General features: G+C 27.4%; 1 protein-coding gene across 1 annotated transcript; it reads left to right on the forward strand.

Moving 5' to 3' along the window:
- The first annotated feature begins 15,205 nt into the window (after positions 1 to 15,205).
- On the forward strand, positions 15,206 to 16,444 carry LOC106758442 (phospholipase A(1) DAD1, chloroplastic-like). The gene has a single exon (XM_014641367.2). It carries the CDS (start codon positions 15,206 to 15,208, stop codon positions 16,406 to 16,408), a length of 1,203 nt encoding a protein of 400 aa, XP_014496853.1. The 3' UTR covers positions 16,409 to 16,444.
- Positions 16,445 to 18,163: the final 1,719 nt, after the last annotated feature.

Here is an 18,163-nt window from a genome sequence, read left to right on the forward strand (position 1 = left end):
CAACGATTAAGAGTTTCTAAACTACAACTTTGAGGACAAGGTTGTTTTGTGACAACGAGTAATGATAGCATATGTAATATATTAGGCAGTTTATAGACAATTGTTAGATAGTTTGACAAAAATAAAACATAGAAGTTAGTATGAAGTGGTTAGGGGTAGTTAGAAGGAGTTTAAACCGTTGTCACGAGAAGTTTTAATTAGTTAGACAATTTTTATCTTTTAAGGAGGGGGTTGTTCTAATTCTCTGAGTAGAGTGTATTTTGTTTCAGAATAAGCTTGTTCCGTGTAGAAGGGAATTTCTTTTCTTAGAAGTTGTTAAATGTTTTCTTGTATTATGTTTTTCAGAATTAGAGTATTATATATATTGTACAGGAAGATTGAGTGTTTATTTCTTTATTGAATCTAAAAATCTGATTTCTCGCAGCATAAATAATATTAATAACCACACAAGTTTTTCAATATTTTCAAAGCTAAATATAGTTAAATTGACTTTTGAAAAGCTAAAATGCTAAACCTAAATATAGAAACGCTCTTGGATACTTTTGGTCAATCCAAATTTTTCATCAATAAAGGATAAGATTAGAAAATGTACCTTTCCCAAGAGTCTAATTTCCTGAAATCATGAATCAGACTACAAGCACAATTATCATCATATTTTGTGCTATTTTTCAGACCACATATTTCTTTTAATAACTTAATCATGGTTGTACAATTATGGAGTGAAAGGTCATCAGCTTTTATGTTAAGAGTGGAAAATGAAGCTTAAAGTGGTACGAAAAGGATTGTAATATAGTACGTATCTTCATTTGTAGGTTGAACAATTTGCAACTATGATAATTCTCTAACATGTTTTTTCTTTATCTAATACTTTTACTAGTTTTTAAAAGGTGTAAATGAGTGCGTTTACATATATGGTGAAAGACATGCAGAAGGTAAATAAAAAAGCTCATTCTAAATTGATCGCTGCATCGAAAACTGAATCAAAGGTGAGTTAGAGAAACTCGATCCTTCAAAAAGTTACTGCAGAAAAGGGATCGATTATTCTTAGTGACTAATATAATATTTAATTTGATTTGGTGACTAAAATCTTACATTTAAAGGTAACAATTTCGATCATTAATTACTATATATATTAAACATCTTTTAGCTATCAACAACTTTTTGATAACTAAAATTTCACATTTAGTGACCAAAAAGTTTCGGTCCCGAATTTATATATTATACATATTTTAGTGACAAACCAATTTTTAGCGACTAATATAATATTATTTCAATCAATAATTAGGTGACTAAGACATTATATATAATTAAAAAAAATTAACTGATATTTTAGTTGCTATTCAAATAAATGTTACTGTATATTAATTCATTTGCTATTTTGATAACTAATTTGCGATTACTACTAATTATTGAAAAATTGTTTTTTTTGGGTGTATAACTTGTTTATACTTGTAAGTGTTTGCTAACCATCCTTCTGTTCAAATTTGTAAATGTCTGATAACCATCCTTCTGTTCAAATTTTTGTTATATTTTATAATTTGACACCTAAAAAATTATAATTTTGAAGTTTTAAAAGTTTTCCACTTCTTTGCAGTCATCTTTCCTCCACCACAACAATCAATGACTTTACTGCACTTATATGGATTTTTTTATATTTTCTATTATTGAAGATTTATAAAAAGTGAATATAAATTTTATTTTAGGGTTAAATATGTTTTTAATCCTTATACTTTTGGACGATTTTGGTTTTAATTTCTCTTTCAAACACTTGGTACAATTTAGTCCTTTAACTTTAGAAAACTTTGGTTTTGGTCCTTTTTACCAATTTTTTTTTTAACTTTATTTGTTGTTTCAAGCATGTTTCATTATAGCATTTGGATTGTTTACACTGTTTGACACATTTCTGCTTCAATGTTAATTGAGAAACGCGTTTTGAAACAGCAAATAAAGTTAAAAAAATTTGGTAAAAAGGATTAAAACCAGAGTTTTCTAAAGTTGAAGGACTAAATTGTACCTTAGTTTGAAAGAGTGACTAAAACCAAAATCGCCCCATAGGGACTAAAAACATATTTAACCCTTTATTTTATAAATCAAACTTTTAAAATTAAATTATATATTAAATCTACTTTTAAAATATAATTATAAATCTATTGTAGAAAATTTAATAATTTTGTTATTTCATTCACTACTAACCCTTTATCAAATCACAATATATATAAATTTCACTTATAAATTAATTATACGCTTTTCTTTCAATTTGTACATTTTAGCAATGTGTACTGAGTTTTAGTAGACAAAAATACCCTTATATATATATCATGGATTCTAAGTTTTAAGGTTCAGGGTATTTTAATAATTTCTATTCTCAAAACTAAAAAAAAAAAAAAAGAAACCCCCTAAACCCTTACTCACCTCTCTCATTCCTCTCAACCCTAACCTTAATCCACCCTTCCTCACTTATTTAATTTGTTTCTCTCTCATCTCCATACTCTCCTTCACTCACACACAACAACCCGCGCGAAACTGTAATTTGCTGTTCTTGCTTTGTTCATTCATTTGTTTTTCACTTTAATAACAAAATAACTGATGATGTTGATGTGGATTTTTGATTGGAGGGTTGTGTTATATATTTTTCCTTCTTATTATTATTAAATTTCATTTTTAATTTAAGTCACGGTAAATAAAACCTTCACATTCATTATATTTTTATCACAGTATACATTGAGTCTATTTAGTGATGTGTATACATGTCTTTTTTTTTAATGATAATTATTAAAATTTAAGAAAATAATTGATATAAAGTTAATACATAATTAAACACACATAGCAAAATCTTCTTCTTATTGGAAGCATAAAAACATGGCTGTCACTGGTGTCATTCCAGATGGATTATTCTGGTCGGTGTATAAAGGTACATTTCTGGCTACGATAATTGCGTTGAACAACGTTCGTTTTTTTTTAATCATTTAGTGTGAGTAGTTTACATGAAATTGAAATAAGTAATTTCATGTAATTCAAAATTAATGATAATGAATAAACATATTAAGATACAATGAATAATCTTACAACATTCCTTTTTATGTAAACACTATGCTAGAATCGAGGTACTTCAAAGAAAAGTTTATGTATTTGTTGTTTTTGAGCATTAGACTTCAAAGAACAATATTATGTATTTGTTGTTTTTTAACATTAGAGTTAGACAAATGTTTTTGATTTTTTCAATTGAGGTTACAGTAAGGTAAGGATGTCAGAGAAAAGGTTGGAGTGAGAAAGAGGAAAGTGAGAGAATTGAGAGGAATGAGAATTTAAAATTCCAATATATATATTAAAAATAGTTAACAAACCCCATATATATATATATATATATATATATATATATATATATATATATATATATATATATATATATATATAAAAGAAATATAATTATGTTTATACAGATGATATCATTGATGGCATAAAAGGTAATTGCAATGAACTCTTTTGTTGAATTAATATAGATTAATATAATGTAACAACTCAACTTTTGTTTTATGGGATAGTAACATGTTGTCTATTTTGGAACATGTTTCTTATCTTTAAATATATGTTATTTTTATTTTTTAGGTTAAATCGTTTGGTAGATGTTTATCTCTAATTGAAGAATTTTTTTATTTATACAGAATGGATTGAGTTTTATTTTTTTTTATCAACAAAATCAAATATAATGACATGAGATAATTAGATTATCAGAACTTATATAAAAATAAAATAAAAAAGTAAATTGTCATATTATGCACATCTCTTCCAACAAAAATACTATTCCTAGTCTCCCCAATCTACAAGATATTATCTTCTATCCCCTACACTTAATTGTTACAAAGATAAATATTACTTATGTTTGATTATATTGAAACAACTAGCTAGGATTGGTACATATATGTAGTGATTAATAACTAGCTAGGACCTTTCCATTGTTGGAGTGCAAACAAAGTCCCACATTGAGCGAAAGAAGGACTGGTCAAGGGTTTATATACACATAGATATCTCCAATGGTAAGAAGCCTTTTGAAGTGGTACCAAAAGCAAACCCGTGAGGGCTTGGCCCAAAGCGGACAATATCTTACCATGTGTGGAGTTCTATGTGTGTGTTGTACCTCCCCCAACACCCATATATATAGCCTTTGCCTTCTCATGCCTCTCACAATAATCACTCAATAAAATTCTAACCATGTCATAGATTTTATGGTAAATAAATGTGTCGCTAAATAAAATGTTTGATTACATGCACACGAATAAAAAAATTTACAATAAAAAAAATTTGGAAATAATAAATAAGAAATATAATGAATAACGTGATTGGAAATAAACTAAAATAAAAATATTAAATAAGTGTTCGTCTGTCCATGATGCACACGAAATTGTGGTTCTGAATATAAATGAAAGTATCTTCCAGTACACATACTTATAACTCTCACCATAGACTTTCTTGTCCAACTTGATATAATAATTTTTCTTCGATTGATAACTATTATGATTATCTCTTGTATCTGTTTCAATGGAGTTGAAAATGTGAGCATTGTTTGGTCCAACCTAATTTATATATGTCCTTCAAATGGTAACACAAATATCAGAGAGTTTTCACTATATGAAAAAAAAAAAACTTATTTTATTTTTTTAAACTTAAGTTTGCTGTCCAGGTTTCTTTGTTTGTTTTCCATTTAAAGAACTCTGATGTTTGAATATTTTTCACATTAAATTGTTTAAGACTATGTTTTCAAGTTTGAATTTTCTTCTTCTAAACTCTAAAAATGATATAAAGATATGTTTGATTAATTTCTTTTTGTATATGTATTGTAAAAGCATGAAAATTTATATTTGATCTCTCTTACTTGTTCTTTTATACTCTATTTTTAAGATAAAATATGAAAGTTATACAATGAAAAATATCAAGATAGGCACACACAACAACTAACACTAATTATTTTCTGCTTTTCGTTTCAAATGTTTTACTGTTTTTGGTATTGATTGTATAGAAACATTAATATTAAGAAAGATATTATTTTTGTATCATTTTCTACAAGTGGGTACTTATGACAGGCTCATCCTTTGAAAAAGTATTATCCTATGTGCTCCTCTATACACGCTTCTCAATCTTTAGGTCCCAAATTTAATGCTATGATAAAATGCACTACTTTTATTCCTTCCATAGGAAAGAGCTTTTAATTTAAGTATAGTTTAAAAATAAAAATCTATATTTATGTATAAAGAATTTTTTTTAATGTTCATATTAGTTTTTTTACTTTATCTTATAAAAAAGTTTTTTTTTTAAAATTAAAATAATTATTTTATTAATTTTATTCTTTAAGTAGTTATTTTTAATTTAATTATTTATTTCTCTCGATAGTTTAAAATAAAAACTATATTTTTTTCATTTCTCTCGGTAATTTTTGTTAGAATGAATTATTTTTACAATTTTTTAAAATTTGATTTTTCATTACTTCAGGTGTTAGTATAAAGATATTAGATTTAATTAATAATTCAACTTTATATTTAAGCCAAATATTCGTTTTTATTTTTAAATTGGACAATGTTAATCCTTCCATTACATTATCTATATGAATGTTTAAAATGGATGAGTTGACATGAGGGTGATAGTAAGTATAACCGGAGTAGGTATAACAAAAAACAGACAAGTGACTTTGGCAGTGACATCCTTCTTATTGTTTAGAGAGATTTTCTCAGAATTTAAGATATTTGAAACATACTAATATATTACTTAATCTGTTACATATTTAACTTAATATTACTCATAGTAATTAGAAAATAACTATATTCATTAAAGATAATTGTTAAGCTTTTCATAGTTACATTGGGCATGTACTAAATCATCACTTTTTCCAAAGTCACATAAATGAATGATTACAAAGCTTTTGGAACATCATATCACCCGAAAAGTGACAAAATGTGATCTATGTATAATATCTCTTTAAGATTATATAACTATCATTTATCTTAAAACAGATAATTCATAAATACAAACTTCCATGTTTTAACGTATATTTTAGAGTTAAATATATTTTTATTTTTTATATTTTGGGGTGATTTTGGTTTTAGTCAATTTTCAAATTAAGGTACAATTTAATCCTTCAACTTTAGAAAACTCTGGTTTTAGTCCTTTTTATCAAATTTTTTTAACTTTATTTGTTGTTTCAAGCACGTTTCATTATAACATTTGGATTGTTTACACTTTTTGACACATTTTTACTTCAATATTAACTGAGAAACGCGTTTGAAACAACAATTAAAATTAAAAACAATTGGTAAAAAAGACTAAAACCAGAGTTTTCTAAAGTTGAAGGACTAAATTGTACCTTAGTTTGAAAATGGACTAAAACCAAAATCGACCCAAAATATAGAGATTAAAAACATATTGAACCCTATATTTTAAATATAACTATAATGTCAATATATATATATATATATATATATATATATATATATATATATATATATCTTAAATAATATTACATTGATTAAAAAATATAATAAAATTTTTCAAAAAAGAAAATATATAAATGGTCGTAAACTTATACCGCGTCATCTTTATATTCCTAAACTAGATCAAATGTTGTCTTATCATCTACTCACATAATTAATGTGATAATTGCAAATAAAGAGAATATAAGGACAAAAAAAAGGGTAAGCTAATGTATAAAGATATTAACACATGTAAATCATTCCTATAGACAATTTTAGCACATAATATAATTCATACTAAACTCAATCATCTAGATACATGTATTGATATCAGATTCTTTATTTACGCACTTGTGGTAGTGGAATAGCTCACCCACTTAAGCTACCACACATAAGATTAGTCCATTAGCCATCTTTGACCGAAGTAAAGCCTCTAAATTAGAACCTCTTACACCTCAAACCACCTACCCCACTATTATGTACTTAAGATTGGATAGTTATTAGAGCAATATGATAACTCCTAATACTCAATCCATATATCAATACATACATTATTGAAATGCCACCATATAATCTTTCCACAAGATTCATGGAGTTATGCCCACACATATACCATACCCATCTTTACCACAATTACATACATGAATAAACACCATACAACTTAGTCATAAATAAATTACATTGTAAATTATTTTCAAACAGCCATGAAATACAAAACTCAAACATGTATATTGATACTTAGAAGTGGGCCCAATGCTACGCTTCTTGCATAAGATGATCCTCAACGACAGTCCAAGCGCTCAACACCAAACATCTTTCAAAAGGTGGCACTCAACTACAGTCTTCACACTAAACATTATTCTTCTCTAAAAATTTTGTGCTCAACGAAACCCTCGTGTTGCTCAACGTCCTATACCAGACCTACAATGAAACGTGGTGCTCAACAATGTCCTACTATCGCTTAGCGCCAAAACATTTGCACTTATGCACGCTTAGTAGTACAAGATTAACACTCAGTGATCTGAAACTAAAATGCTACCAGACTTGCACAATGAACTGATGCTTAGCGTCAACTTGCCATCGCTAAACATAATATCATATTTTAGAAAACTTTAAACTAAGATTTGGGGAAAAATGAACTTGTTCAAATGGTTAAATTTGTATTTCCTACTTTGTACTTTGTTCAAAAACAACTTTTAATGATAAGGTACATACTAACTTGCTTAATTGATAAGATCCCAAGTTCCCCAATTCAATCAATGCAAAGAACATACAAAACAAATTTAGTAGATTAAACATCATTATATTAATCAATCATACAAAACATAAATTTTAAGACATTTACAAATTAGAGACAACTGCAATGAGCTTCCTTTACATAAAAGATAACCAAACAATTTAAGAGACCGAAAAACACCTTAAAACACTCAAGTATCTATATTTGCTCCTATGCAAAACACAAATACAATCATGACACACCATTAAGATTGCTAATTAACAAAAACTTTTAAAGAAAGCTCAAACACCACACGCGAACTAAGGCAATCCGCATGCACAAAAGAATGCATAGACTAAAAAAAGAATATGAAACCAACTTATTTTTTTTTTTTGCAGAAATTGATAAGATAAAAGTGGAGAACTCATCTCAAGGATCACTTAGCCGCCTCCGATCTTCAAATAGATGAACAAACGATAAGAAACTCTAAAGAGAAGAGAGAGTTCTAGACGAAAAATGTTTAGAGAAATAGTGTGATTTTAAGATAACGAAACTCTTTTATAAAATCATATTTATACTTTAGATTTTTATTATATAAATAATCAAATATCACTATTTTAAACATACTATCAATTCTAAAACATGATTTTCTATACTCTTATACTAATCAAATAGTTAATTATTTGAATCTTAGTAATAGAAATCTAAGTAGTTTAGATTGAATACACTGATTTAATATTCTAGTTAATCTAATTTAATTTAATAATTTTACATTCTTTTAAACTTAATCCACAAGTTTGATATTATTATTTTTTTTCTCTTTATTACTTTTTACAAATATATTAAAGTATAATTATTGTAATATATTAAAAATAGTTTAAAATAACAAAATCAATAAAAAATTCAAATTAATTTTTCATATATAAGAAATATGTGTTAATAAGACAATAATTATTTTATATAAGTTAAAATATTTTTGAACAATATTAAATGTATAAGGTACTCATGAGAAAGACACTTAAGCCAAACCATCCTTATAAGATGAGATGAAGACAAACATCCCAGTTGACAATATTAATTTAAGAAACATAACTTATGACAAGTAATAAGAGATTAATGTAATTAATTATAGGTAGAAAAATCTTGAAATAAAACACACTTATGAATACTAAGCACAAATGTCTATTTAGTTATTATAAATAATTATTGTTTACAAGTATATTTAATTATTATTATATTTATTATTTGTTAGGGTAAATGTTTGAATGATTTTGTAAACTTCTTGACCAAAGATTTCTTTGATCAAGTTGTAGAAAAATACTTAAACAAGTGTTGTAGAAAAGCTGACAAAATCATATAAATAAAATTTTTCGAAACATATAAATCATTGTTATTAAGGACTTATGCACAGTGTATTGCGCAAGTATCCCAGAATATAATAGAAATAAACTTAGGATAAAAAAAATTAAGAAAAAAAAGAAGAAAAACTAAGAAGATAACTTAAGAAATACTGTTTTCTTTTAAGAGGAGAAGAGAAAACTTGATTTTGTGAATTTTTTGCGAATGCAAAAAATACTTTATTTATAAAACATAAACTTGGTAAAACATAGTTGTCAAAATAATGAATAATAAAATCATTAGCATATAAGAAAAAAAACTATAGATTCATGAACAATAAAAATTATTGATCAACCTTTAAGACTAATATTAGTTTCTTTTATAATAATTATTATTTTATAACAATAAATCATGAAAAGAAAAAATTAAAAGTAAATACTAAAAACTATGTGTACATCTCCACCATTACAAGAACACTAAATATTAATTTATGAAAAATAATAGGTATTAACTATTATTCTTAATAGACTATTAATGAAAAGTTTTAAAAATTTAATAAATTGAAATTTTATATTAAATAAAATATAAGATGATTAATATATAAATAATATTTTAAAATTTTAAATTAATAGTAATCACTAAAAATCATTAAATAACATCAATATCATTATTAGATTAAATAAGTAAGTTTATGATTACATTATTATAATAATACCTAACCTTGCGCCGTCCAAACAGCAAAGAGACGGTCGGTGATGACAAACACACTCTTTTCATTTCTTTGAATTCTTTATTATAGTTTCTAGTTTTCTGTCTTTCTTATTTTGCAGAGACAGATAAGGATGGTCAAACATCATATATATTAATCATTCCGACACTTCTCCTTCTTTCTCATTTGAAATTTCTTCTTCTCTTTTATATATATATATATATATATATATATATATATATATATTTGATGCATCACTTCATAACTTATTTTTAAAAATATTTTAGTCATAAAAAGTAATATTTGTGAAAATAAAAAAAAATTAAAAATAAAATAATGAATTTAAAGTGTTTGTAAAAGTTTATTAGATTTCAAAATAATAATAATTTTTCTTTTTTAAAGTATGTTTTTAATATCTAAATTTTAATGTTAAATTGAATTTTGCTCAAAATGAGTGATATAGTTTTTTAACTTAATTAATGTTACAATATTTTAAAGTTGTCAAAACGGGGTCATTCGGTCCGATCGACCCGGCTCACTATGAGTTAATCACTTAGTGAGTCAACTTAACCTGACTCATTTATTAGCGAGTCAGAAAAATTTGAATCTGACCCGACCCACCACGGGTTGGTGGGTAAACGAGTTGACTCACCGCTTCACTTAATTACAATTTTTTTAAAATAAAAAGAAAAAAACAAATTTCACTCCCAATACGAGTGTTTAATTAATTTTGAAAATAGAGAACTTAAATAATTTTTTCAAGCAAAAAATAATAATAAATATTTTTTTATAAAATAAAAATTAATTTTTAATAAAATAAAGTCAAATTTAAATAATTAAATTTGACCCGCATAAAAAGAATACAATTTTTTCAAACCTGACCCAGCTCGAACCCTAATGGACTAGGTTGATCACAGGTTGTGACCCATTTTGACAGATCTAATTTTCATTTCATATTATTATTTAAATTATTTATATTGTCATTTTTATTTCAATATTAATTAAAATATTTATTTAATAAATTAAAATAATTTAATTTGACAAAGAAAATCATATCATTAATTTTAAAATTTAAAAATTAAAATATATCAAAATTTTAAATATACATATAAACACATTTTAATTTTACATCAAAATTTAAAAAATTAATTTAATGACTTAAATCATATTTCACCTTTTCCTTTTGATCGCAATAACATCTTTTCAGTGAACACTTCAATGAATTAACCAATCCAGAAACAAATCATCAAATTCATTTCAACTATATGTATTTTATATCTTCAAATGGCTACGTGGAGTATTTTTGTTCTCTGCTTTTCATCACTTAACCTTCTGTTCTTTAATTTTGCATATACAGGTATGATAACATTGACTATCAAAGAGTCTTTTAGGTAAAAGATTTTTGAAATATTGATAGCCACAAAGTTGTCCAACATCTTGGTCATACCACTTATGATTCGAGATGTCTTCAATATGATACTTGCATAATCTATTTCAAAATATTATGATTACCGACACAAAAAGCTACAAATCAATTGTTAACTTATTTAATTGGTTTATAATATAATTAGAGTAATATAAAAATATTTAAAACATATTTGAAAATAGTTTATTTAAATAGTTTTGTTTTATAAATGACTTTAATTAGCTTCCGAGTTCTTAACTTATAGCTTTTGTTTAACTATTCCATATATGTTAATAATTTTTTTTTTCATATAATAAAAACTGAAGAATATATATAATATTACAAATTGAAGTAATAAATATTTCATTACACGAGATGATGTGAAAATTATACAATCAACATTAAAAAAAACATAAATAATGTGAAATTCTGGAAATTATAATAAATAAAAAATATACAAATAAAATTAAATATTTTAATTAAAAAATGAAACGGTTTATTAATTATAAATTAAAAAACCTATTAAATTATGATAAAGATACAAGACAGGATAATATTATAAGTTAAAAGATCTATTAAATTACAATAAAAGATAATAGAATATATATTATAACTTAAAAGATTTATTAAATTATGATAAAAGATAATAAAATATTTTACTGATATGTATAGTTAGAATATTATTTTCTAATGAATGGATCAATTCTATCAAGGTCAAAATTACATAATTAACTAGAGCCATATATATATATATATATATATATATATATATATATATATATATATATATATATATATATATATATATATATATATATATTTCTAACATATAAAAACAGGAAGAAAATTAATTAGACCATAATTTGAAATCTATTCTTACTCAATCCTAAGCTATTAAAAAAGATGAGGGATCAGTCAATCTAGTAATTTACAAACATGTAATGAAAACATACTTTGATAAATAAATCAATACCAATATATGAAAGTTCTAAGGATTACATCTTTACTTCAACACTCTAAGAGATTTAACTCTTCATAATAGATGAAAAGGTTACAAAATAAGGAAGAACCATCCTCTCTTATGACCTATACTAATGTTCTTTAAATACAAAAGTAAGTGTTTAAGAAATTCTCTAAAAGTCTCTCTAAGAGTGTGTCTCGAAGTTTGGTAAAATAGAGGAGCAACTATGTTTTTATAAACTTTATAGGACATGACTTTAGCAGTGCACATGTGGCTTTAGTTACAGATGTTATCTTCTAATGTAGGTTTTCTTTGTGGCTCAAGCCTCATGATTTTGGTGTTGTTGATCCTGAGATAACTTCTTTGAGAAAAAGTCTTCATGACTTAGCATTAGTGATAAAGAATCTTCAAAGGGTACGAATTTGAGGACAAATCCTCTTCAAGAAGGAGGTAAAATAGAGGACTATCTCCTAAAACATATATGAGAAGAACTTGAAGAAAGACATTGGCAATTCAAAAGATCTATGACAAGGTCAAAGATCAAAACACGTCTTCTTGAATCTTGAATCTTATAATATTCCACAAAGAGAGGAATTTAAAGAATACGTCCTCAATGTTTAAACTCCAAATCGTACACACATGTACCTGTCAAAGACACTTCGATGTTTAAGTTAATAATTTACCTAATCGGATATTATAGTAAAATCTCAAAATTCACAATAAATATAATCATTTACATTTTTACTTTATAATTATATTTATAAGTTTTGAGATGAACTTATGATTAACAAAATCACAACGCAATACCTAATAAATAATACTTATAAACTTGATTAAAATTATATTTAAGATTGCATAAGATTTGAGAGCACTTAATCATTTTATTCTCTGACCGGGTGGTCTTACTTGTCCGTACAAGTATAGAGAACCATAAGCAATAAATCGTATTTTTAATATGAAATTCTAAATTATGGGAGACCAAACACTTATTTAACGTATCTTAAACCAACAACATAATTTTTGACGTGTGTGAAAGTTGCATGATCATGACATGCCGCCCAATTGACCACCTCGGAAATATGTTGTTACCTTTTAACACATTCACATCTTCATTATGTTTGGTATATATCATAATCATCTCACCAACTGCTCCGTTTATTTTTTTCATTTACAGAGTTACATTTTTTTCTATAAACACAACAATTTTCCCCAAATGTTTCCTATTTCAGTTACTTATCTACCATATTTTCAAAGTCACATCTTAATTTATTTTGGGCGGATCTCATTCTCGTCTAACCAAGTCTTTCCATCCACTTATCTTATTTTCCATTTTCAAAGATACATCTTAATTTCTTCAGTATATACAGGCTTAAATTACGATGAAAATATAAGCACCAAGAGAAAAAATATTATATCATTTCGTACGTTATTGTTACTTTATATTTTTAGTCTTCTCAATTTTCTAGTTGTACTTTTTAATTTGTAACCATGGCTTTTTTTTTCAGACATTAGGAGGTACTGTTACAATTGAGAGATATTTAGCTTTTTTTTTTCAGGTGATCATATTCCCTCTTTTTTAATTCTTTTACTGTAGCTATGTTTAACTAGAGTAATCAAGCTGATCTTACGATAAGATTTTACAAAAACAAAATGTCATGAGATTTTAATTCTTAGATGTTTTCTTCCTCATTTTTATTTGTGTTGTATAAAGTTAAACAAAGTCAATTAGTTTGGATAACTAGATATAACTTTTTTACAAAAGTGAACTAGAATAAAATTATATTTCTTTTTATTTTTTTCATCTCTCACTTGATACATTGTTTATCATATTTTATTACACATTGTTTTAAAGAATATATACTTTTTTTTATTATTTACTTACAAAACTCAAATCATAATTATTCGCAAATCGAAAAAAGGGAAAAGAATTAACAGTTACGTATTAATTAGTCACAAATCAATAAAACAAACAAACAATTTTAACATCATATTTAATATTTTCTGACTAAATATTGCTGAAGTTATCTACTACTAATCATCACTTGCCCGTTTTTTCTAAAAAAAAAAAGCTTTTAAAATCTGACTTCAGTTCAAATCCTACAGTCTCTGTCGGTAACTTATGTGCACGTATTTCATAATCTCACCGTGAATGAGGTTTCTGCATAGTCAACTTTTGGAGACAAACTCACATTGCTTTCCATAAACAAATGAATATGCAATCTTTGAAAGAATCACTAATGCCGTGTTTTTTTGAAACAAATATATATATATATATATATATATATATATATATATATATATATATATATAATAATTCGTGAGATATTAATTAATTGTTCAATGAAACAAACAATCACTTTGTCTTTCGAACACAGTTTTTCTAAAAAAAGAACATCCACGACATGCCTTATTTGTTGAGATTAAAAGATGCCTTATTTTTAGTATAACATTATACTGTTTCATAAATTAAGAGGATGAGAAGTGAAATTTTGTAAGATTTAGTAACAAAGGTATATGACAATATGACACTTTTGGTGTCATGCGTTTAAACAGACTTTTCTTTACGTGGTGATGACATTTTTATAAGGAAAATGTGTTGTTTAAAAATATTTTTTTACAACTTTTTTTATTATGTTTATATGATGATTTGTGATTAGTTTATTTTAAAATATATCTTTAAAAATAATTTAAATAAATTAATAAAATAGAGACATATTACCTATATTAAAAAAAGTTGTTATGAAAAGTTCTTAAAATGTCAAGGTGCTTTTATAAGAAGAAATACGACAGCTATATCATTGGGTAAATCACACAAGATGTTGGTCCATCTCATTTATCTCCAAAAGACAAGGTCATAAAAGGACCAAGAGAGATGAAAAAAACTTGAATGATTGGTTCACCCTAGTAAGCAACTTAAGCTTTCCCATTCTTTCACCTATAAATTTCCCCTCCAAACCACACCAAAACAAAGCACAAAACTCATTCCCTCACTCTCTTTCCCTCATTCTCACTCATGAGAACTCTTCACCACGCTCCAACCCTCCTCAGACCACACAGCACAACCCTCCTTCAATCAACCAAACCCGTACACAAAATGGACAAAATTATGAACGCCAACATGCCTCAGTTACGATCATCGTCGTCAATGTCACCACCATTGACATCATTGACCAACAAAGTTGGAAAGAGATGGAAGGAATACCAAGGAATGAACAATTGGAACGGTTTGTTAGACCCCTTGGACGAGAACCTTCGCGCCGAGATTCTCCGCTATGGCCAATTTGTTGAGGCCGCTTATAAGTCCTTCGAATTCGACCCTTCTTCCCCTAACTACGCCAGATGCAAGTTCCCAAAAAGCAAACACTTGGAAAGGTGCGGATTACACAACACCGGTTACAAGGTAACCAAGCACCTACGTGCAACCTCGGGGATCAAACTACCTACCTGGGTGGACAAAGCTCCGAGTTGGGTGGCAACACAATCAAGCTACATTGGGTACGTAGCAGTGTGTCACAACAAAGAGGAGATCAAACGACTGGGTCGAAGAGACATTGTTGTCGCATTCAGAGGTACCACCACATGTCTTGAGTGGCTCGAAAATCTTCGAGCCACTCTGAATAACGTGGTTCAATCTACCGCAAATGGGATTACGTCGGCAGAGCCATGCAGTGTGGAAGAAAATGGAGCTATGGTGGAAAGTGGGTTTCTGAGTTTGTACACGTCAAAGCTGAGTGACAACCCTTCGTTTATGAGCTTGCAAGATATGGTGAGAAAAGAGATTGCCCGAATCCTTAAAACTTACGAAGGAGAAAACTTGAGTTTGACCATTACTGGGCATAGTTTGGGGGCGGCATTGGCAACCCTAACCGCGTATGACATAAGAAACAGTTTTCTCCGGCCACCGCATGTGACGGTGATCTCCTTCGGCGGCCCCCGCATCGGCAACCGGAGCTTTCGTCGGCGGCTGGAGGAGCAAGGGACTAAGGTGTTGCGGATAGTGAACTCGGATGATGTTATAACCAAGATACCAGGATTTGTGTTTGATGAGGTGGACAAAAAGGAAGGTGACGTGGAGGAAAATGGAGGTGAACAAGTGGCTAGTTTTCAGAGATGGATGCGTAGGCGCGTGGAAGAGATTCAGTGGCTGTTGTACTCGGAGATCGGGGAGGAGCTTCGGCTTTGTAGCAGGGATTCTCCATACCTTAGAGGAATTAACATTGTAACTTGTCACGATTTGAACATCTATCTGCATCTTGTTGACGGCTTTGTCAGTTCTACATGTCCCTTTAGAGCCACTGCTAAGAGGTTTCTCCGCCATTAAACTTTTACACATTTTCTCTTAGAATGACTCTGTAAATAACAGCGTATTTTAAATGAAAAATTGAGAAAAAGAGAGACCAAGAAATGAAGATAAACATAGCAAAAGTATATCACAGTGATAATATAGTGGTTTTAGGAACACAAAGGTGGACGGTGCTGTTCTAACGAAAACATTATTATTCACTTCCAAGTGTTAATTCACCTTAGTGTTGTGTTCAATTATTCGCACAAAAACCTCATATCTTTTCAGACACTATTTAGTTTTCTTCTCTCTAGGTTTAGTTCAGCCTCCAAATGCAGTCTACCGGCTACAATATCACCTCTCCACAATTATACATCACGACGGAAAAATGGTTTATACCTATGAAATGGTTAATATAATTTAAACGGATATATAATTTTTAAGTATACGTTTCCAAGCATATTATTTTCTGATTTTCTTGCACCAGTTTTTGGAAAAGTAAATGCAAGATTATACATGCGTTGAAAGAGCATACTTAATATTTTTTGTTTTTAGTCACATACGACTTTTCTCCCTTTCCTCATTCAATGTAGAACTAATGCACTCTTCAAACATAGAGAGACGATTTGGAGTTTATTTACTTTTTAAATCTACATGCCTTATCTGTGTTCTTTTCATATCCTGCATTTTTTTTATCCCTTATGTGATCAGGTGTGACTGGAGTACATGATTCTGATATGGAAATTACCTTCTCTTTTCTTTCTTGGTGGAGAGTATTTGTTACAGTTTTAGTTATTTAGACTCTTGCATACGAAATGAATTGCAGATTATGTCTGTCCAAAGAAAGTTAAGTTTTATTTGAGAAACAATATAAAATATATTGTATTATGTTTTATTACCTCACCTCCTTCACTTATGTCCTTAACGCAACAACACAATGAAAAATAAAACCAAAAAAGTTATTTTTATCTTTTTTTCTCACTTTAAAAGTAAACAATAACTAATAAAACATCTCTCGTCTTACTATTTTTTCAAATTTCAAAATCCTCATTTCGTTTTCTTTTCTCAAAATAGTTTGGACCAAAGAAAGCATAGTGTAGGTTATCTTTTCTCAAAGTTTTCTTTTCTCAACATAGGTACGACCAAAGAAAGCATAGAGTAGGCTATCTTTACTCAAAGTTGGTTGGACCAAGAAAGCATAAAATAGGCTATCATGATGATGAAGGTCGATAATGGAGAAAAAACTCATAACATTTAGTGTTTTGATAATGATGACATGGCGTTTGAAGGTATTACCATAGATGTGAGACGAACTTTAGAGAAAAATGACTACAGAGATGACATGAGATGTTCTAGTTTGATTTTAGAAACTAATAGAATGACTCAATATGATGTCATTGTTTTAGGTAATTCAATTAAAAGTTTTAGTTGGAAGGAATGATCCGATGTATCTTGAAATACATGGAGTTTGTATAAAGTTTGTCAATCAATTTTGTATTTTACAATTTTAAGGAAAACATATATTAATTAAATATGTTTATATTTTATATACTAAGCTGCTACCAAAATTTTTTATGATTACTTTATTAATTTTTATATTCTATCATAATTTATCCTAAATTCCAAAAATAAAGGAAGTATAATTAATTTAGAGGAGTGTAAGAGTCATGTATTGTTTCTTAACGTTAAAAAAAAATACATAAAAAAAGAAGTCGTGTTTATTTCCAAACTATGTATAACTGGTAAGAAAGTAAGTTAATAAATAATTATTAGCAAAACTACTGAATTAACACA

The sequence above is a fragment of the Vigna radiata genome, chromosome 4 (assembly GCF_000741045.1).
Source record: "Vigna radiata var. radiata cultivar VC1973A chromosome 4, Vradiata_ver6, whole genome shotgun sequence".
NCBI lineage: Eukaryota > Viridiplantae > Streptophyta > Magnoliopsida > Fabales > Fabaceae > Vigna > Vigna radiata.